This window comes from Gossypium raimondii, chromosome 11, assembly GCF_025698545.1.
Source record: "Gossypium raimondii isolate GPD5lz chromosome 11, ASM2569854v1, whole genome shotgun sequence".
In the NCBI taxonomy this organism is placed as follows: domain Eukaryota; kingdom Viridiplantae; phylum Streptophyta; class Magnoliopsida; order Malvales; family Malvaceae; genus Gossypium; species Gossypium raimondii.
In genome coordinates, this window is record NC_068575.1 from 56280102 (window position 1) to 56300899 (window position 20798).

At 35.7% G+C, this 20798-nt stretch overlaps 3 protein-coding genes and 1 pseudogene across 7 annotated transcripts; 2 read left to right on the forward strand and 2 right to left on the reverse strand.

Moving 5' to 3' along the window:
• The first annotated feature begins 3801 nt into the window (after window positions 1–3801).
• On the forward strand, window positions 3802–5759 carry LOC105802632 (transcription factor TCP9). The gene has a single exon (XM_012634390.2). It carries the CDS (start codon window positions 3937–3939, stop codon window positions 4951–4953), a length of 1017 nt encoding a protein of 338 aa, XP_012489844.2. The 5' UTR covers window positions 3802–3936; the 3' UTR covers window positions 4954–5759.
• A 1098-nt stretch (window positions 5760–6857) lies between these two features.
• On the reverse strand, window positions 6858–13394 carry LOC105802630 (phospholipase D gamma 1). Of its 3 annotated transcripts, none has more exons than XM_012634385.2 (10): window positions 11338–13389; window positions 10848–10964; window positions 9787–9981; window positions 9419–9664; window positions 9172–9240; window positions 8917–9064; window positions 8279–8427; window positions 7748–8041; window positions 7442–7639; window positions 6858–7299 (listed from the first exon to the last, which is right to left on the reverse strand). In XM_012634385.2, exons 1-10 carry the CDS (start codon window positions 13000–13002, stop codon window positions 7006–7008), a joined length of 3375 nt encoding a protein of 1124 aa, XP_012489839.1. In that variant the 5' UTR covers window positions 13003–13389; the 3' UTR covers window positions 6858–7005. The 3 variants fall into 3 exon arrangements, with proteins under 3 accessions (XP_012489839.1, XP_012489841.1, XP_052479260.1); XM_012634387.2 differs by having other exon boundaries at window positions 7868–8041; window positions 11338–13388; XM_052623300.1 differs by lacking the exons at window positions 6858–7299; window positions 7442–7639 and having other exon boundaries at window positions 7990–8208; window positions 11338–13394.
• Window positions 13395–13734: 340 nt separating this feature from the next.
• LOC105802631 (subtilisin-like protease SBT4.14) lies at window positions 13735–17112 on the reverse strand. 3 transcript variants are annotated; one of them, XM_052623302.1, is made up of 11 exons: window positions 16955–17112; window positions 16775–16866; window positions 16592–16689; window positions 16373–16501; window positions 16152–16257; window positions 15347–15860; window positions 15179–15276; window positions 14889–15113; window positions 14706–14817; window positions 14429–14642; window positions 13735–14331 (listed from the first exon to the last, which is right to left on the reverse strand). In XM_052623302.1, exons 1-11 carry the CDS (start codon window positions 17054–17056, stop codon window positions 13787–13789), a joined length of 2235 nt encoding a protein of 744 aa, XP_052479262.1. In that variant the 5' UTR covers window positions 17057–17112; the 3' UTR covers window positions 13735–13786. The 3 variants fall into 3 exon arrangements, with proteins under 3 accessions (XP_052479262.1, XP_052479261.1, XP_012489842.1); XM_052623301.1 differs by having other exon boundaries at window positions 16358–16501; XM_012634388.2 differs by having other exon boundaries at window positions 14706–14814; window positions 16358–16501; window positions 16955–17111.
• A 1750-nt stretch (window positions 17113–18862) lies between these two features.
• On the forward strand, window positions 18863–20272 carry LOC105802635 (CRS2-associated factor 1, mitochondrial-like; annotated as a pseudogene).
• Window positions 20273–20798: the final 526 nt, after the last annotated feature.

Here is a 20798-nt window from a genome sequence, read left to right on the forward strand (position 1 = left end):
GCAAAAGACACATGTGGCGCAGTGGGGTACATGTACACGCACACATTTGAGACCACAAAGAAATTTAAAATTCACTTAAAAAAGAAAAAATAAATGGGAAATGGAGCCCCACCCAATAAGGGGTCCCCATCCAATAAGGGGACCACATTTAAAAGGCAACTGGCAAGTGGGGTGGCAGTGGGCATACCCCATTGTGGCCTACCCTCGATACTACCCCACCACCACCAAAGGGGGTTTGGTTTGGTTGGGCTCCCATGGTTCATGGTGCTTTGCTCCTTCACGAGATCAGTGAAAATGGTGGGATCCCACCACACTAACAATTACTTTGAAAGGGGCCCTACCTAGACTGAAAGAGTCCTATGTGGTAGGGTCCACTATAAGGGTGTAAATTAGTGGTGGAGCCGTCGGATTTACAGATTAGGGCATTGGCCCCCCACCTTAGATCTTTTGCCGTACACCACAGCTTGGTTGAGTACCTTTACAGGCGACAACTTACAAGACAACAGGGTCGCTCGATGTTTAAGTCTTGGTCTGTTTCAGACACCCATACACTCTTGCTTACCATTTATGCTTTCATATTAATCCATTTTCCCTGCCAGTTATTCCAAAAGTTCTCCTGGAAAAATAAGTAAACAAAGTTGGTCGAGTAATAAAATAAGTTAGGTATTTACGAAAATTAAAAAAAAAAAAAAACAAACATTTGTTTCACTTCCATTTCCATATTTTCTTAATTCCCAGTTTCTCATTTCATGAGTTTTTGAGAATCATCCTCAGCTGAGCAACCCAAAAAATCTCTCACCTTTTATTTAATTTGTTGGGTTAAAGTTCTAAAAAGTTGTGAACAGCTAAGTGTTTATATTACAGTTTATAACAGTAATTTTTTAAGACATGTGGTGTGGGCGTGAATAGTGATACAAAAAATTAACAGTAATAATAAGGAGTGATGATCATTTGTTAAGAGGGGGGGATGCATTTTGAGAGGTAATGGAGGACTTCCATTTGTCAAAGTTGAACCACCAAAGGTACCTCCCGCATGCATGGTGGTGGGGATTGGGGGAAACCCCTCAACCGCCCCTCCCTCCTATGCTTAATGCTTCCTACAAATACCAGATTTTGGCCCCCACGCCTCCAACTGGTCCTTCTCACCTCACTTGCTCTTTTTGTCCTTTTTTTTTTCCTCGGCATCATATTGAACACTGAGAAAATTTTGATTGAATTAACATTAATCGAATTTCATTTTAATAATAAATATTATTTTAAATATATTTATGAATTTCTATATTTTAATGAGAAAAAATTGGACTCTCATCTTATAAAAAAACTAACACAATTCTTTTAGAGTGTTTGTTTAAAATCATATTTATATTTTGGGAATATTTTTACATTCATACATTTGGCTCCTAAAGATTGTTTTCAACATGTAATTATACATTTACAATAGATTCCAAAATATAAGGTTGATTTCAATACCAATTTTTGCTCGTGTAATGTCAGATTCCAGTTGTAATATTTATTTTAAGACATTTTACCCTTCATTTTAGAGTTTTGATCAACTTCATCCCTTTAATTTTTGACATTTTTATATTAAGTATGTATATTAAGTACATCTAATTTTAAATTCTTTTAATATAATATTTTAACTTAATACATTAATAAAAAATAGATAAATTTATTGGTTATCATATTTAATATAAATAGTATATTAATCGAATTAAAATTAACTAGAATTTTTTAATAAAAGAAATTTATTAATAAAATTTGAGATTGATTTATTCAAATAAGTGATTGAAGGAAAAAATACTAATTACATTTATATTGTGTTAGATTTAAAAGGCGGATTTCCCTAAAATGGAAATTTTGTTATTTTGGCTTTTAAAATTTTAAAATATTTAAATTAATAAATATAAAATTGCACTTTGCCTCCCTAAAAATAATAAAATTTTAATTTAATTCTTTACAAATTATAAAAATATAGACAATTTAATTTTGACTCCTAAAATTTTTCCTACCCTTCTTAGATTTAACATTTAAGTTTCTATAACAAAATGAGAATACAAGACCTTAAAGTCTATTGGAAAAGTTTGATAATTTTTCATATCAACATTTTTAATTAATATTGAAGAAATTGTTAAAATATATTCAATAACAATGATAATTTAATGAAATATTCTTCGGATAAATATTACACTTTTTAAAACATTTGTCAATCTTTGATTCTATTTGCGAAATCTACAAACTTCACCGACAGCATACCAAATATTTTCTCTTAGATAATATTATACTTTTTTCAACTAAATAATAAAATACATCTAAACCAAGCGAGCTAAATATAAAAATGTAATATATTGGATAACTTAACATGGGTTTGTTTTTCTTGGGCACTAATCTCATGGTCACCCATGCAAATTGGAATGATTCGATTTTCTTGGACAGTTAACCTTTGTAAGAAAAAAAAAAAAACAATATTAGTAATAATACGCAATTGGGAATGGGTGATTAGTCTATCCATTATTTGTGTAGTAAGAGAACTCTACAAGCGGCTTTAAAGAGATACCAAAGTATTTTTTAATTATTTTAATACACTCTAAAAATAAATGGTACCAACCTATATTTGCTTGTGCAGTTTTTTTAGTGCACTAACAATATATACTTGTTAAGATAATAATCTAATCGGAGATTTAATGTTTTCGAAGCAAAGTTTTAAGTTCAAGTATTATGAATAGAGAAAATAATATTGAAAGATGTTTGTTTGGCATTGAAAAGTCTTGAGAATTAGGTTTGAATTTATCATGTACGATTTCATGCGTAGGTCTCTAATTCTCATTATATATGCAGCGGTGAAGTCAAAAAAAATTTTTAGGGGTCGAAATTAAATTGTAATTTTTACAATAGTAAAAATATAATTTCATCATTTTAATAGCCTATATCTTTATAATTTTTAAATAATTAAATCAAAATTTTATTATTTTTTAAGGGATCAATGTATATTTTACCTTTACTAATTTAATGTTTTAGAAGCTACACCCGTGCTTGTATGGGAGTTTTAGTTTAATTAGCCTCAGTTTGTTGACTTTAGTCCACATTTTATCGATTCTTAATTGTTTATACAATAATAATTTAATTGTAATTACACAAAGTTATAATTATAATTATATTATACTTATTGCACCTTAAAAAAAAGTAAAATACCTTAATGAAAATATTACCACATGTGAGTCCCATTTTCTTTATATTTATTTTTAAATTAATACAGTCGAACATTTTAAAATAATACATAAAGACTACATATACCAAATAAATTTCTAGAATAAAAAATACCGATAGAATTTGCAAATTGGATATTCGGACGCATCACCAACTTTGACCCTGAACGATCAGATTTCTAATAATCCTGTGGAACGGGGCCCACCACGTGTCATCATCTAGCGGGTCCAACAGTCCACAATCGGTAGATAACCGTAGATTCTTTTCATCAAGATATTAAGAGAAAAAAACAACAACCTCAATCTTAATTTTAACTAGATCAACCACGTAAAAAATGTTTCTATAAAAAAATTATATATGAATGAAAAAAAGTAAACTTTAGAGATTTTAGTATTTTTAACTTTAATAAATATTATTTGTTAATTTATTTTGAAGTTGTTTTATATAAAAATAAAATAAATTCGTAATAATATTTACTATTTTAAAATAAAATATTTAATGATTTATCACAGTAAGACTAAATGCTGATCACTTTATAATATAAAACGAGTTTTATCTAAAGTTCGAAATTATTAAAAAATGGGTACAAAAAGACTTCCCCGTGTAAGATGTAATCCACAGTATTTTGTTTTTCCTTTTCATCTTCTTTATAAAATTCAAGGCTTCGTTTTTCTCTCCTCTCTGTTTTCTTTCGTTTTACGTGGTTTTGTGCTTCTTCTTAAAATTAAACTAATGGCTGCAATTCATAAACTTGAGGTTGAAGAGGATGCGGATCCCAGAGCAGTTGTTCTCAGCATCAACGGCGGTGGAGACGCCGCACCGTCGAAGAACCCCAAAGAAGAGCCTGACATAGACACAACTTTAGGCGCGATGCCCACGGCGGTGCACGTGCCGTCAGGTGTACCCGTACCGCCAGTCACGGCAGCACCCGCCGCGCCGAAACGAGCGTCCACGAAGGACCGTCACACGAAAGTCGAGGGACGTGGTCGGAGGATCCGAATTCCTGCTACTTGTGCGGCTCGGATCTTTCAGCTGACCCGAGAATTAGGTCACAAGTCGGATGGGGAAACTATTCGCTGGCTATTGGAGCACGCTGAACCAGCGATAATAGCGGCCACCGGAACCGGTACCGTCCCCGCCATCGCTATGTCGGTTAATGGGACCCTTAAAATCCCAACAACCTCGAACGCTAACCCTGAACCCGGCGACCCTAGTAAAAAGAAGCACAAACGACCCGCGAATAGCGAGTACGTTGACATAAACGACGCCGTCTCAGTTTCATCTGGTTTGGCTCCTGTTGTTACTCCTCAACAGCAGCAGCAGCAACAAGCAGCTGTTTTGCCGCAGGGGTTGGTTCCAATTTGGGCCATACCGTCAAACACCGTCGTTCCAGGAGCTTTCTTCATGGTACCACCTATGGCATCCATGGCCGGGCCATCCACTCAGCCTCATATATTCACATTCCCAGCCACAGCTACACCAGTAATTAACATTTCAGCTCGGCCCATATCGTCGTTCGTGTCCGCCATGCAAGCAGCAACGCCAAGTCAACTTCAAAGTAATGTAGCAGTTACGAGTTGTACGGTTCCTGTTTCCAAGGCGGCTAAGACGACGTCGGTTATGGCACCGAGTTCGAGTTCTGCTGCCAGTGCAACTACTACGACAACGACTCAGATGCTCAGAGACTTTTCTTTGGAGATTTATGATAAACAAGAACTTCAGTTCATGACTCGATCTTCAAAGCATTGATTAGCAACCATGACAAGGGAAGGAACAAAAAAAAAAAAAGTGTTTCTTTTTCCTTGCTATGTTTGGGTTTCAATTTCATACACTTCTGATTGGTGGCTTCGTAATTGGTGCATCCGCCATGAACGAACGAGGGAAGCCTAAAGGTTAGGAGGCGTAAAAGGGCTAATGGGGTGCAAGGAGTCGGAAGCACGTGTGCACGTGACGGGTGTTGTAAAAGGTGTGCACGTGTAATGTGGGGTCAGAGATTAGGCGGAGGTGGGGTCCACGTAAGTTGTGGGTCAACACTGGAACCAAAAAAGCAGGGGAAGAGGGCATTCCGTGGACCGTGCATTGTGATGGGCCAAACGGGCCACTGTCATGTCATGTGATGTGGGGCACGGGACCCAATAGGGAAGAAATGGGTGGACCCAACGGGACCATTTTTGCATTTTTCCCAAGGTGGTGGTCCCTATGGTTAGTTCGGTGGTCAGATCCAGCGTGTGGGCCTAAACCTTACTCACTCTCTAGTTCTGACACGTGTCCGAAACTTAGCTGTTGATGGTAGGAGCTCTTTCTTTTTTTTTAAAAATATTTGACACGTGGGGCTATTTGTTGGTAGGGTCTAGGAGAGAACGTGATCATGATAAAAAATGGAAGAAGAAGAAGAAGAAGATGATGATGGTTCTGGCTGCGGCATCAGATGCTCTTCCTCCATGTTTATCTTTTGCTAGATTTTTATTTCTGTCTGTGAAATTAACTTGTAAAATGTAAATAATTGTTTTAGTTTAACTCATATAAAAGTTTAGTTCCGATTTTGACTTTAGAAATATATGTTTTTGTTATAAAATGAGTGGTAGATGGTATTTAATTTGTCTTAATTTTCTTACCAACGAGTTTAAGTTGTTGTCATTAATTTTCTTTAATGTGCAGGAAAAGGAAAATGAAGAAGAAGAGGATCAGTGAATTGATCAACGGTGTAAAATAATAATAAGATTTAATATGTCTTGATTTAGATTTTAAATTTCAAAATATTCTAATTATTTTAAATTATTAAGTTTCTTTTAATACAACATATGATATTAGCTTGGATGTAGGATATTTTTAAAATACAAGGACTAGAATGTATTTATCACATAAATCTTTAATTTTAATGGCATTATTTATTATATAATCTATGTATTTTAAATATGATTAGAAATTCTATCACACATGTATGTTTGAAATTAATTAATAATATGTATGATACTAAATTTTAAAAATATAAATTAAAATAATATATACAAATATATAACAATTTTATATTACAAACTTACTTATTAAAATTTCATATAAAATAAAAATTGTTTACACAATTCATCATATACAATTTTTAATTAATTTATAAAATATAAAAATAGAAAACATCTATAACTTTGTTAATAGAATGAAGTGTTACAAGATTAATATCAAAGTGTTGGGCATAATTTAAAATTGAAAATCGGTGGATATATGTTGAATTAATCCAATAAAAATAGAAAAGAAAAGAGGTGGATCGTATGAGGATAAAATGTGGGGCAGGTACAGAAGATAAAATGTGTCAATTCGATTCCATCTATGCTTTGGTGGGCTACAACAATAAGTGGGGTTCAGTCCACATTGGAAAGACAGTCTGGATTTCAGCAGGGGAAAGTACACGTGTACGGTTGATATTGAAGTTTAGTAAAGTTTCTCTACGATCCCTAGTCCCCACAAATTCATATATTCTCAAAAGAAACCAGGGGATAATTTTATTAAACCAATTTTGATGTAGGTTGTGGAGAATTGTTTAATTGAAAAAGAGGAATTTTATAATAATAATAATAATAATAATAATAATAATAATAATTGTTTACACTGTTGAGATTTTAATCTGAAATACTAAAGAACATATTAGAATAGGAAAAGGATACGAACAAAAGAAGCATGATAAGTTCTATTTCAAACGATGAATACAGGTAACTACAAAATTTGCTTTGGACAATTTAAGAACTATACAAATAAAAGGGATATAGTTTCAAATTTGTATTTGAATAGTGGATATAGTAGCAGATTTGGTTAAATTGTAAGATTTTCTTGTATGCCAAGAAATGAGCCGACAACGTTTCCTCCAGTATCAGGGAAAGTTTCAGCTCCGGGAAGGGGCTTGACCTTACCTTTGGGATCCACTTCAACCGGATACTTCATTAAGTGCCCTCTCATCTCTGTCACTTCCTCCGCTGCAAATTGTCTCCAATTCAGTATAGCCATTTGATTAATCCGTCTTACGCATTCGAGACTCTCCGGTCGAGTGAAGCAGTCCTCGACAACTCCAACATGTTCTGCCCATAATGACATCCTATACCCATAGATCTATAATAAACAACACAAAGTTAAGCATACTTTAATGGTGAGAATACAAGAAACAACCATGTTTGTATTGCCAGGATCACATGGTTCATTTGGTTAACAAGGGAATTGTATCATTAATACAGATGTAATTGGAGAAGGTTACCTGTCCATGGGGACTAGAATGCTTTGCTGCCCAAGTATGTTGAGGTTGGTAAGCTCCCATTGCAATCTCCGTGTCTCTGGTACCCTCCATGGAGCGTTGATTGATGTTTGCAGATCCCACTATTATAAACTCATCATCAACTATCATACCTTTTGAATGTACATAGATCATAAATCTTCGACTCTTCTGACTAAGAGCCTGGAATGCAAAAAACCAGGAAAATATATTAGTAGTGTAGGAACTTTAGGGTTATGCTTGAGATATTCAAGTGAAATGGGCTTGATTCTATACGATCATGGCTCTTACCAGCCTTGGAAGCTTGGGCAAAGCTTTTGGGTCAGGTTTGAGGATCTTAGAATACCACGATATCGCCCAAGACGTTGAATTACCAAAAAGAAAAGGTTTTTGGGACTTGGTATAGATTACCTCAGGAGCATTGGCAGCCCTAGGACTTCCGTCAGCAAGAGGTTGATATCCATCAAGCTCACGATTGCCAAGACAGTAGAAATTCAGAAAGTCCTCTGGCACGAAAGTACTATCAAGCCCTGCCTCTACCAAAGCCCTGTAAACAGTCTCGTACATCATTGACCTGGTTTTGTTCTGCAACAGCAGCAATAAGATCAATGGCCTTTTAAAATCTAGTTTTAATCATAATTCTTTAGTTCATGCCAAAGCAGTATAACAAAGTCTTAACGCCCAAATTGAACCAACAGTGTCAAGCAAAAGCTTGTGTAGGACTTGTTCCAAAGCAGACATCTTGATGAAGCCTAAAAATGATGACAATAATACAGTCAAAGCTTTAAACATTTTAACAAAAGATTTTTATTAAAACTCTACCTGCCAATATAAAATCCTTTGAGTGGCAGAGCCTGTCGGAACACCCTCTGGCCACATTGGAATAACAATATATGCAGCAAACCTCTCATTTGCTTTAATTTTACTGGCTATCTTAAGAGCAATTTCCATTGGAATTAAGTTGTCAGCACCTATGAAAAGAATGCAAGGTTATTGCGTCCCGAACCAAACTATGCACAAATGCCTTATTATTCCCATGAAAATTTCCATGAAGCATCCAATACAAGAAATATCAGATAAAGCCAGGAACAAATAGGACTAATGAAATATTCTTATTAGTTTTTAACTCATGGACTTGATACATTGATAATCTGACTGATATGTTTAACCAAAAAGTTTGGTTCTTCATCTTTTTACTTTTATTTCTTCTATACATATATATATCAAAGTCTAAGATTTTTACCACTTTCTGAATTCAAACATAAATGTATAGTATTGGTGCAATGTTTGAACCAATATTTACTGATCCCCAACAAACTCCGTATATTAACCTTATTCGAATGCATAACTCGTACATCCAAGCATCCCAAAATTGCTATTGCAAAGCAAGGTCCATTATCAACTTTCTTACGCTAGTCACAAAACATGACGGTCATCAAAATCTAATTTAAGTGTCTTACCTAAGTCTTTATACGAGCTCCAATTGTAGGAGGATCCAAGGAAATATTGATTCTCTATATAAATGAAATGCTGGGCAGCACGAATGGCCTTCACATATGCTGTATGTATGCTCATATCAATAAGGACATTCTTACCGCACACCAAATTCTGTCACGGAAACAATAATCAGTTAGCTTCTACACTGGAAATACATAGAATATATGATTAAGCCAAAATAAAAGAAAAAGCAAATCAAACGGCAACCTTCTCTCTACCTTGCTTGTTGCATCTTTTGGATCCTTTGGGAAGCCTTTTACAGAGTTTGAATCAATTGAGCGAAAAATCTGCACGTGAAGCCCCCAAACAATAAATAAAAACAAACCATTTGTAGAAAACTAAAAAGCATAAGTCAAAGAAGCTTTTGAAAATCACATTCACCAAAAACAACCTGTGACTTATTTGAACCTCCCCCACTAGACCAACTCATTTATGACAAAAGCCAAATTCAAGTAGCAAAATTACCTGAACATGCCAACTTTCTGGATCGTTCTCATTCTCAGTAAAATCAGAAACTCCCATAATGTCTGGAATTCTTTCTATCCGCAGCAAAGCATCATCAAAGGGCTTTTTTAATTTTTTAAGTCCATGAGGCTTGGCTGCCTTCAACCAACGTTCCTCGAAGTTGACCAGAACATCATATGCAGCTGGGCCATCAATTTTACTGTGCATATCGTGCCAAGGTTCTCTTGGGCAACCAGCCGTAGAACCCTGCTCAAGTAATTTGCAATTAAATAATGTGCAGGAAATCTTATATACTGTGATAGAGTACCATTGAATTTGCTGCTGCCCAAATGTCATAAAACAAAAGACCAAGAATGATAGATAGTTACCGTATATGTTGGATTATGATAGTCATCCTTATGATATGTTTGTAGTGTCCTAAATAAAGCATGATCCGGATTATCATACCGTCCATCACATAAGTCAAGGCCGCCAAGAAAAGCAATAATTTTTCTATTACTGTTCCCAGCATCAGCATCCACAATTACAGTTTTCTGATGGTGTGTATAAATCGTTCCAACTTCCTGATAATTAATTGTATTAGAAAAATATAGTGCTTTAGTCAAACATAAGGAACAAGATACCATATAACAAGCTCAATGATCTAGGGATGGCTTAGTGTTTGTTTACCCTCAGAAGGGATAAGGGCTAAGGTTCCAATCCCCTTGAACTTCATAAAATGTACCAGCCACTAATAAAAAAACTGATAACAAGACATTCAGCAGATTTAGAACTAAAGTATTTGCTATTTCACAAGCCTAAGAGAAATTGAGAATCCACAAAAAAGGGAAACAAAAAAATGACTTGGAATGGCATTCACCATCAAATTTAGACAACAAAACACAGTCCCTATTCAAATGAGATAACAGTAACATGAAGCAAAAGGGCTCTAATTATTTTTTGAAAGGTTAATCACCATTATGGTATAGATACAAAAATGGAATTAGAATTTGGTCTATGAATTATTCTAATATATATCCATAAAAAGGGATTTGAAAGACCTATAGGATTTCCCTCATTCAGCTGTACTCTGTCAAAGTTTGGAAGAACAACTTATAGATGTAAAAAGTTGAAAATACTACTTTTGGCAGTCAAGAAGCCAGAGTTTTTTTCTTCAGAAGTATGAAATCTCCAAGCTGAATACACTTTCTGATTCCCAAACCTCCTGTCCATACAAAGTTGGTAGTAAATTGCAAGTGCAACCACCACGCATACGATAATAGTGCAAACTGTGACTCAAGAATCTTAATAAGGCTGATAATGATTTCCCAATAATACAACAATCTAGCAGTAATGTCTATGGTTGCCAAATTGAAGTGGAGAAAATTGCAGAGTTAGGAATGCATTTATGGGATAGAATAGTTAAAACAAATGGTTGTTTAGATCAAACCTTTTGTTTGACCCAACTATGTTTTTTTCCAGCAATGCGAGGACAAAGTAACACGTGCACCGAAGAATGTTTGAAATAACTGCGTGTTTCCTCGTCATGGGTTGTCATTATTCCATCCTGTATTGTCAATTTAAAGAAGTTAATTAACAACCATAATAAGCAAATCTTTTCAAAGTTGAAAAAAGTGATAAACTCCTATCTTCAAAAAAAAAAGTGTAACAACAATACAAGAATGAAGTGATAAAAGTTTACATACTCTCATTGTCATCATTCATTTTGAATATTTCATGTTCTCCATTAATCTAGTACGCACAATGATCACCATCTGCTTATATTGTCATTAGGTTTAAACACTTCATTATATGGAACTAGTTAACTATAAATAGACTTTACATTCAGATGATAGGAAATAAAGTCCCAGCTTTGCCTACGTTACTGGTACCAGTGAAGCTATTATGTATGAGAAATAACATAATGGTAAGTTACTCACAGTTTTGTATCCCAAGATGCTTCTTGAAGTAGGATCATCCCATAACAGAAGTAGCACTCTAACTCCCTCCTGGGACTTCGACCTAAGAATGTCACCCAAAGTGCAATCTGAAGCAGGAGCAGCATCGCGCACCAGCCTAACTTTATGCCAAACTGACCACCCTGTAATGTAAACCAAGCGCCTAGCTTGACGAATAGCATCAAATATGTCACTCCAACACTTTCCTTGCACAAAGTGCATACCCTGGTCGAGTTTTATGTTTGGAAGACACCCATCGGGGACATTGGCATCTTGATAAAGAGTCACTTTACCCCCCTTCCGAAGAGGAAAATATGTACCAGGAACCCCTACATATTCAGGACCTGCTCCAACACCATGATGATAGAAGCTCAATTTCTCCATTGGTGTGTACTGAATTGATAATTTCAAAACGGCTCCAGGCTTACAGGGCTTTCCATTACCATTCAGAACCGGGTAGGTTCCCTCAATCTTTTCCCCTGCGTATATTTGCTCAACTGGAATTGTTACAACTCCTATAATCTCTGACCCTAAAATATCACTGTCTTTAACAACAAATTGCACTTCAGCAGCATGATGTGCAACAGGAACATAGAAATGTTGCCTCCAGACAGGGTTTTCATCATTGTTGATCACAAAAGTCCTTCCTATAATGGCACCGGCAACTGCAATTGTGACATAAGGATCACTTGTATTCTTCCCTTCCGAGCGCCCTCCAATCTTTTTTGAGATATTTGAAGAAAAATTTCCAAACATATCACCTAATGTCTTATGGAACATATCCATGTTGGGAAGATTTTTTGCTTCAAGAACCCAAATATCTAAATTTCCATGTAGAAGCAGAACTCTCAATGAACCTTTCTGGAACGGTACAATCTGCATACCCTGCACTTGTTGTGATCCCTTAAATGACTCCTTATGGGAAAAACTAGAGCGATTAGCCAAATCAGCTCGGCCTAAACTAGGCCCCTCCCAATTACTAGAGTTGCTCGCATAATCGGGTGTTGAAGTACCAGCGGCCAATATAGGCACCGAAGGTGCCGGGGGTGATGCAGGAGCTGACGAATGGCTACCAGACAAATGCATATTATTCAATTGATGATCCAAAGGCGGATAAGCAGGTGAGGCGCTTCGCATATTTGCTCCTAAGGAACTTGTACTGTCCTGCCTGTTATGACCAGAGAAGCTAACGTGGCTAGAGAGGTGATCAGAATTACTTTCAGGAGGAGGATATTGTGCAGGTTGTTGATAAGAGGATGATGATTGAGGAGGATATTGTGCAGGCTGTTGATAAGTAGAGGATGATTGCGGATTAATTTCAGGACGTGGGTAATGACCAGATAGGGTTTGCTGGTAAGGATAAGGAGTTGAACCATACTGAAAATTACCATGATGTTGGAGTTGGGAAGGATTTGGAGGTATTGGGTGGGAATATTGATAAGGAATTTGTCCAGAATGAGAATGAGCATGTCTATAATCAATGGGAGCTGCAACAGGGGCATGGGCTGAGGGCGGATACATATGCGGTGCATGAGGGTATTGGGGAGTGTTATAAGGATATTGATATGGAAAAGCCGCATAAGGATCTTGATTTGGAGGGTATCCATGGTGACAAGGGTAAGGATGTTGGTGAGGGTTATTATCCATTTCTTACCAAATATTCTTATATCAAATTAGACTGTATCAAATTAAGTAAAAACCAAGGCAACTTTGTTCTTCATACATATAACCAAAAGAAAAAAAAAAAAAAAAAAAGGGAACCCAAACTCAGTTATGTTTCTCAGTTTCAAACTTCCAACGAAGAATTCGATTGAAATACTATGATTGAACTGAAAAGAGAAAAAAAAAACACCCTAGTATCCAAAGCAGCAAAGAGCACAAACCAAACGAAAATCTCTCTCAGAAAAAAAAAGAAAAAAGGAAATGAAATAACTGGGGTTGTGAGGGAAAAGAGGCAGAGAAAGAGGCTTTGCTATTGGAATGTTTTGATCATATGTTTCCCGCTGCGAAAATACCGAAGACAAGCAGTTTCTTCAACTGTAACCGAAACCCTCGTAGTATTAAATATAATAATACAAATATATTAATAAAGAAATGAGAAAGTAATCATGGACATATAACTAGAAAATTTTTGATGGGTTGAAATTAAATGTTATATTTTTTTTTTGCTAGTAAAAATGTAATTTTAATAGTCTATATTTTTATAATTTTTAAAAAATTTAAATTTAAATTTTATTATTTTAGAGACAAAATATAATCTTATTATTACAAATTTAAATTTTTAATAGACCTAAATAAAAAATTTTCATTTTAGGGGTCAGACCTGCCACCCGCTGAATTTGCCACTGAAACTAATATTATAGTATGGTAAAGTATAGATATAGAACGGGTTGCACTTGCATGGCCCCTTTTATATATGACTAGTAATATTTTAGTCTTGGAGAGTATAGATTACAATAGGACTTCTCACAGTGTGGCGAGTGCTTTTCCATACAAGCGAAGCTGATAGCACCGTAAATGCAGTGCTTGCCACTGGTTTTGCCTTCACCACCACCTTAAAACTTCGTTTCTGCAAGCTACGACTGAAGATTAGGCTTTTGGGCTTAACTGTGATTTCCACTCCTTTGGGAGCTTTAATGGTAGCATTATACACCAATGCTGGACCTACATTGGTCACTCTTCTCATGAAAACACCTACACTTTGCTGTTTGCCATTTTTCATGTTAAGTTGCATTGATGGGTAGTTAAGGGCATCGTAGCCAAATCCAGGAAGCAACGAGGAGCAATTTATGGACTTTGTGCCCACTAAATGAGCTATAGATGATCCGCTGTAGCCTTCGTGACATAGGAATTGAATATAAGACATCTCGTCCATGTCATAGATAAGGCCAGGGTTTATGGCTTTGGTAGGATTCAATTGGCCGGCACCATAGGCGAATTCGGCATCCTTGTTCACCCTCCGGCTCATCGGTTTTGCTTATTATTAGTTTATTACAAAGAAGTGTAAGATTTGATACGATTGAAATGGTGAATCGAGTTAGAATGATTGATGGGTCGATGTTTTTATCCTTACCTGTGGTCATGATTGCAGATCTGATTGCAGCTGGTGTCCAAGTAGGGTGAAATGACTTTACATAGGCGGCTACACCAGCAACATGCGGGCAGGCCATGGAAGTGCCAGACATGAGAGTGAACTTTGAATGCTGGGTGTCACCTTTTAACCCGGTGAGGGAATTCATAAGAGTGTAAGCTGCCAAGATGTCCACACCAGGGGCTGCAATATCAGGCTGTATATTTGTTTAGATATCGAAGCCCTTGAATTAAAGACAGAATTCAAAGCTTATTTATACCTTGAGAAGATGTTGTGAGCCTGGATTTGGGCCCCTAGATGAAAATGAAGCAGCAAAAGGAGCTGAAACTTTGACTTCATGTGACCCGTATATCACTGCTGAAGCTGATCTGCTAATCATCATTTGAGCATTTTAGCATTTATCATCATCAACAGGGAATCATTTAATATTCTATATTCATACCTTGCGGAATGTATATATTTATCTATAGTTTCCCCTACAGTCATATTGACCACGGTGGCCGGTGCCATAAAAATACGAGCAGTATCAAGGTATTGCTCGCTTTCGACCACTGTGCCGATTCCTCCAATTCCTTTAACAACAGAATCAGCATCAAACTGGCCTAGCATACAGTAAACAAGCCGTCCTTTTACCTTTGCAGGATCCAATGTGTTACCATAACAGAACCTGTAATTACAATCAAACAGTCAATTTTCCCACTTTTTAGAAGATGATGATGAACAAAGTACTACCTTGCTAATTCCTTGCTTCCTGCATTCATGGAAACATCAGCCCCACTGACAATGGGGTAAAATTTTTCGTTTGCACCAAATAAGTTAATCCCAATCCCCTGTTAGCAAACCAATTAGATTTGATTCCAAGTATTCAACAAAAGTAAATTTTCTTCATATCAAACCTACCGAGAAACTTTGTCCATTTCCCAACTTGACTGCACTCCTAAATTGTCGATCAATCCCAGTGGCTGCCACAGTAAGAAGCCATGGAGAATTGTTAGACAAAGAACCCAAGCTCGGGCCATCGTTCCCAGCAGAAGCCACCGTGATAATTCCCTTCTTCAAGGCATGGAATGCACCGACCGATATAGAATCAGTGACAAAATCCTCAGTCGCCCCACCTATGGATATGGATATAACATCCACACCATCGGTGATAGCATCGTCCATTGCAGCGAGGATGTCCATGTCGGCACATCCTGAGCTGACCCAGCATACTTTGTATATAGCTATCCTAGCCGAAGGCACTGCACCACGAGCAGTGCCTTTGGCTAGCCCAAAAAGGCTCGCGTTGTGGACTAGGTTTCCTGCTAAGGTTGATGATGTGTGGGTGCCATGCCCATCCACGTCTATAGGTGATAGAATGTCAGCTGGGTCGGGGTTACCATCAAGCTTGAAGTATTTAGCTCCTACTAGCTTGCTATAGATAGAACTCAATCAAGGTGGTCCAAGGGAAAAAATATTCAACATTAAGCACCAATAAAGCATATTTAATATTTCCATTCAATTCGTACTTAATTTTTTTTAATTTGGTACTTAAATTATAATTTGATAAAACTTAACCTTACCTCACTCTGTTACTACAAAAATAACAATCTTATAGTTACATTGCTTCAAATAATTTTAAATTTTTTACAATACGACATAAAACATGGGATTAAGTTGATAAATCTAAGAATTAATATATTAAAAAATAAAACATGGTTTTTACTTGTTGCATCCTGAGAAATTTTGAAAATGGTGGCATGTTCCTTTCCAATTATGGGGTGGTGGACCAAATCCATCATCCTTAAAGCTATCTGACTGTGGTGTGATTCCTGTAAGTGGAATTACATCATATTAATTCCCAGATATTGTTTTTTATTTTTAAAACATAATTTGTGTAAAGCAAAAAAAAAAACAAAGTTTTCCTCAAACCTGTATCTAGCATACCCACAACAATGTTTTTCTCGAGCTTCAAATTTCTTTTAGCTGTTTGTGGAAACCCAATGAAGTCCCATGATTTTGTTGTGTGTAGCTTGTGATATCGATTTGGCAACACACAAACCACTTCATCCACTTCTAAACACCTCGAATACCAAATCTTATTAATGTCAAAAAAAATATGGAAATTAAATGGACCCAAAAAGGAAAAAAAAAAATTTCATGTACCCATTAACATTTCGGCTTCATCTTTAGATAGCTTTGCAGCAAAGGCATTGAAGCTCTTTGTATAGCTATAAATCATGGACTCTTTAGCATCATGTTCACTGTTCAAAACCCAAAGAACAAACTGATATGCGTACGTACATATATATATATCAATGTATGTATGGGTAAGAAAGCTTAGCTAACCTTGCCTTGACAGAGCTGAGAAGGCTCAAGTGTTTTCGAGCTGCAGAGGCTTGGCTCAAAGGACCATCTCCCAAGTAAACAATGTAAAAATTCTGTCACGTTGAACACTTGTAGGGTTACATTTACAGACAGATAATGGGTTATAAAGACAATATATATCAATTACAAAGGAGAATGCACCTTTGTTTCTTCTTCTTTAGATGAAACAGTTTTCAGAATTATTAAAAACAATAGAAGAAGCTGATAGGTAAGAGTAGAGCAAATAAATCTAACTTTTCTCATTCTTACAGGGTTCTTTTTTTTTTTTCTTTCCTTGTTAGGTTGATGAAGCTTTAGCTATAGATTTATAAGAGAATAGCACATTTAAAGCCATTGACAGGTTTTAGCTGGACTGACAACAATACCAACAATGGCTAAAATGGATGAGATAAGAAACAACAAACGTGTACTGCACTTCTTTTGTTGTAACAAGCCTGTATATTTCAACTAAAAGATATTATAGATATTGAGATTTAACTTTAAACATTGTTTTTTTAATGAGTAAACGAGATTATAGACTATGATTTGTAAAGTTTTTTCCTTTAACGATACAAGAGAATTGAGTTTAAATTTAATCGGCTTAATTAAGTGCATTTTCAATATGTAACTTGGTTAAGGTATAGTATAGTGTAGATGATTGGCAAAAAGGCTTAATTTGAATTTATGGAGCTTTCGACAAATTATGAAAGATTAAATGGAGAAGTTACTTGTAAACAAAGGTGCCCTCACGCCTTTATTTCTAATTCAAGCAATTAAAGCTTTCAAAATCAAATAAAATTAATTCAATTGAAAGTAACTCTAACCTTCCCATATAAGATGTTTAACTCAATATCACTTTGGAAAAAATAAAGAGTAAGTCTTTATAATTTCACTATACATAATTAATAATATTTTAATTTTTAAACTAATCTCTAATTTATATCTGATAAATCTATTGATTTTAATTTTACTTTAAGATTAATTGCATAAGATATCCTCAAACTATAACGTAAATTCTAAATCGGTTTTGAATTGCAAAACATTCTATTTAAATTCTCAAAGTACCAAAGAGATATTAATCGAGTCTTTAAATGGCAAGTCAAATATGACGTGAAGCATAATTAAACTAAGTAATTAAATTGTAAGCACGTATATACTTATTGCATGACAAACTTGATTCATATACATTAAAAACAAAGAAATAATCTTCCTACATTTTATTGGCATTGTATATATATTATGCTTGAGATTCAAGTTATGCATACAATAGGTACATACACATCTACAATTTGATCTACGTGTTTTAGACATATTATAAGTCAAATTCAAATTACTATTTAATGCCTAAATTACCGTTTAGGTTGATGTAAGTCTTGATTGATATAATATTGACACATTGAAGATTGAATTAGAATGTTTTAATTTTAGGACCTAATTTAAATATAAATAATAATTTAAAGACATTATTAAACTTTTTAGGCTTAATGTTATTATAAGCCCTCAAATTTTTTCAAAAAAATTAATTAATCTCGTTCGAACTTTGTGCACTCAATAGAGTCATGAATTAACAAAACTGGTCAAATAAATCTTTTGACTGACGTTGACCGTTAGTATTTAATGGTGCGCCTATTGTGACCATTAACGAAACCAACTCAGTCAAACGTTGTTGACATGACATTGCCACATCAACATGCCATGTCAGCAATAATAACAAATCTATTGAATTTGTAAATATGATATATATTTTTAATATTTATAATCTCTATTTATGATGAATATGTGTTTGAAGATCAAATTGATAGAATTTGTGAATATGTAGGGTTAAATTTATTGAGTTGGTTAGAATTAGGACCAATATGATAGAATGTGTAGGTGTTGAGGACTAATGTGTTATTATACTAATTAAAAAACTATATCATCATTCCGTTAACAATTTAACAAAAGGTGACAGAAACAGAAATAATTAAAAATTTTAGTGACAAATTTGAAAATAATTTATAATTTAATGAGTAAAATAAAAACACGCTGATGGTCTATCCTTTATTTTATAGAAATCGGCTTGTACTGATTTAGAACTAATTTTAGGTTTGTACAAGAGCTGAGGCCTGAGACTTGAAATCGGGTTAGGCCTGAGTAAATAATGATACGTTTACTTGATCTTTGATTGGGCCCCAACCGTAATTTTTGAAATTACAACGTTAAACCTCAACCGCCCTCATGTTCATAAGTTCATTTACGCGCTTGTCCCGCCAAAAGCCGATACTCTAAATCACCGTCTCCCTCCATACGCGCCACCTTTCCCCCTCCCCCTCCGCCTCAAAACTCCGAGATCATTTACTCCTTTCTGCCACCACCACCATCCCTTTCTCCAAACACCGAGAAAACTGATCCCTAAACCGAACAAAAAAGCAAAACCCGAAGACCGACCCCCTTCGTCGCTTGATCAGATAAAGCCGATACATTCTGACTTGCTTTCGATTTTCAGTCCAGTTACACAGAGAGCATCTAGACGGTGAGGCCTATTGGGCTGAGAGTACCAAAGTACTCACCGTTCGGACTAGGTCTGTGGACCCGAAGGTGAAATCCGTGGAGGGCTCGGAGGACCCGAAATTAGAGGAGAAGAGGAGGCTCTTGAGGGAGCCGATTCAGGGGATGCCTCTTCTTGAGGCTGAGAGGAAGTTTCTGGAGAAATGTCAGAGAAATAGAACTAAAAGGCAAATAAATTTAGGTATTCTTTACAGTTTTCGATTTTATTATTATCTTCCCCAAATGTTTAGTGTAATTCTAGCAGTGTAGCATCATGATATATATATTCTGATTTTTGGGCTTATATATATAAGGTAAACCTACTAATACTATTCCACAGTTTCTAGCAAACCTTCCATAAAGTGATTTGCTAGGGGAAAGGAAGAGCAAGCTAAGTTGCCTTTGGTGGCCTTTCTGTTCTTCCACACTTGTAATGCTTTTCAATATTTAATTAATTAGGCAAATTCAATCTGTTACAAGACCAGGTTCCTTGTATCTTTGTCTCAGTTGAAAAGGAGCAGATTGTGGTGTGGAGAGGAAAAAACTATAATCCTTCCAGAGAATGGACTTTCCATCACTGACTGAATATTTTTTGATGACCCAAGCTGGGACGTGGAGAGGTGTTATATCTCCGATGAGAGTAGTGATCAGTAGGTCTGCTTCTGTGTTGTATGTTCACTGCATAGGTGAAGTAATTATATGCCTTCTCACTTCTCTTGGAAAAGGGAAAAAATTGGGAACTGTATATGAAGATATCTCCCTGTTTATGATATGAGATCTGGAATACCTAATGCCATCAACCAAGATTGCATCTTGGTCTTTCATTTTGTCATAACATTCACTCTTTCCCCTTGCATTCAATGATAGTAGATATTTATTCGTTTTTCTCTAGATGCTAGGAGATTGGTGCTAAGTGCCAACATATATTTACTATCGGTGTCTTTTTGTGCAAAATTGCAAGTGCTCGTAAACTAGTCTGTGAAGTTCTTACGCAGGGTCTTGTAATACTGTTTGAACATTATTGAAGCGGTTTAGGACCTATCTTGTATGTCTGTTCTTTAAGGCCGAAAAAACTAGATAATGGAAGGCCACTAAACGACTCAACATCATCAAGTTGTTGGAATGTCAAAATTAAATTCTCAAATCAGTTCATATTGTCATGCCATGTCGGCAGCAATTTTTGTGTGTCATATTTAGCAGAGCATTTTATTCATCAAGAAGAAAATAGGTGCGTGTTATGTTGTGGTTGATCCTTTGGAAGGTTTCGTATCCTTAAAGAATCATACTAAAGCGAGATTTTGGTAGAAAATGACTTGTTTATCGCCACGCATCGGAAATAAACACATTTTTACAAAGCCCGATAGCAACGGGGGTGATGAGTCAGGAACGCGTGTCCCCCTCGTACCACAGACCCCCAGCAATCCAACGTCTCGAAGAAACATGAACCTGTGTTTGAAAACTGTTCTACACCATTCGACAA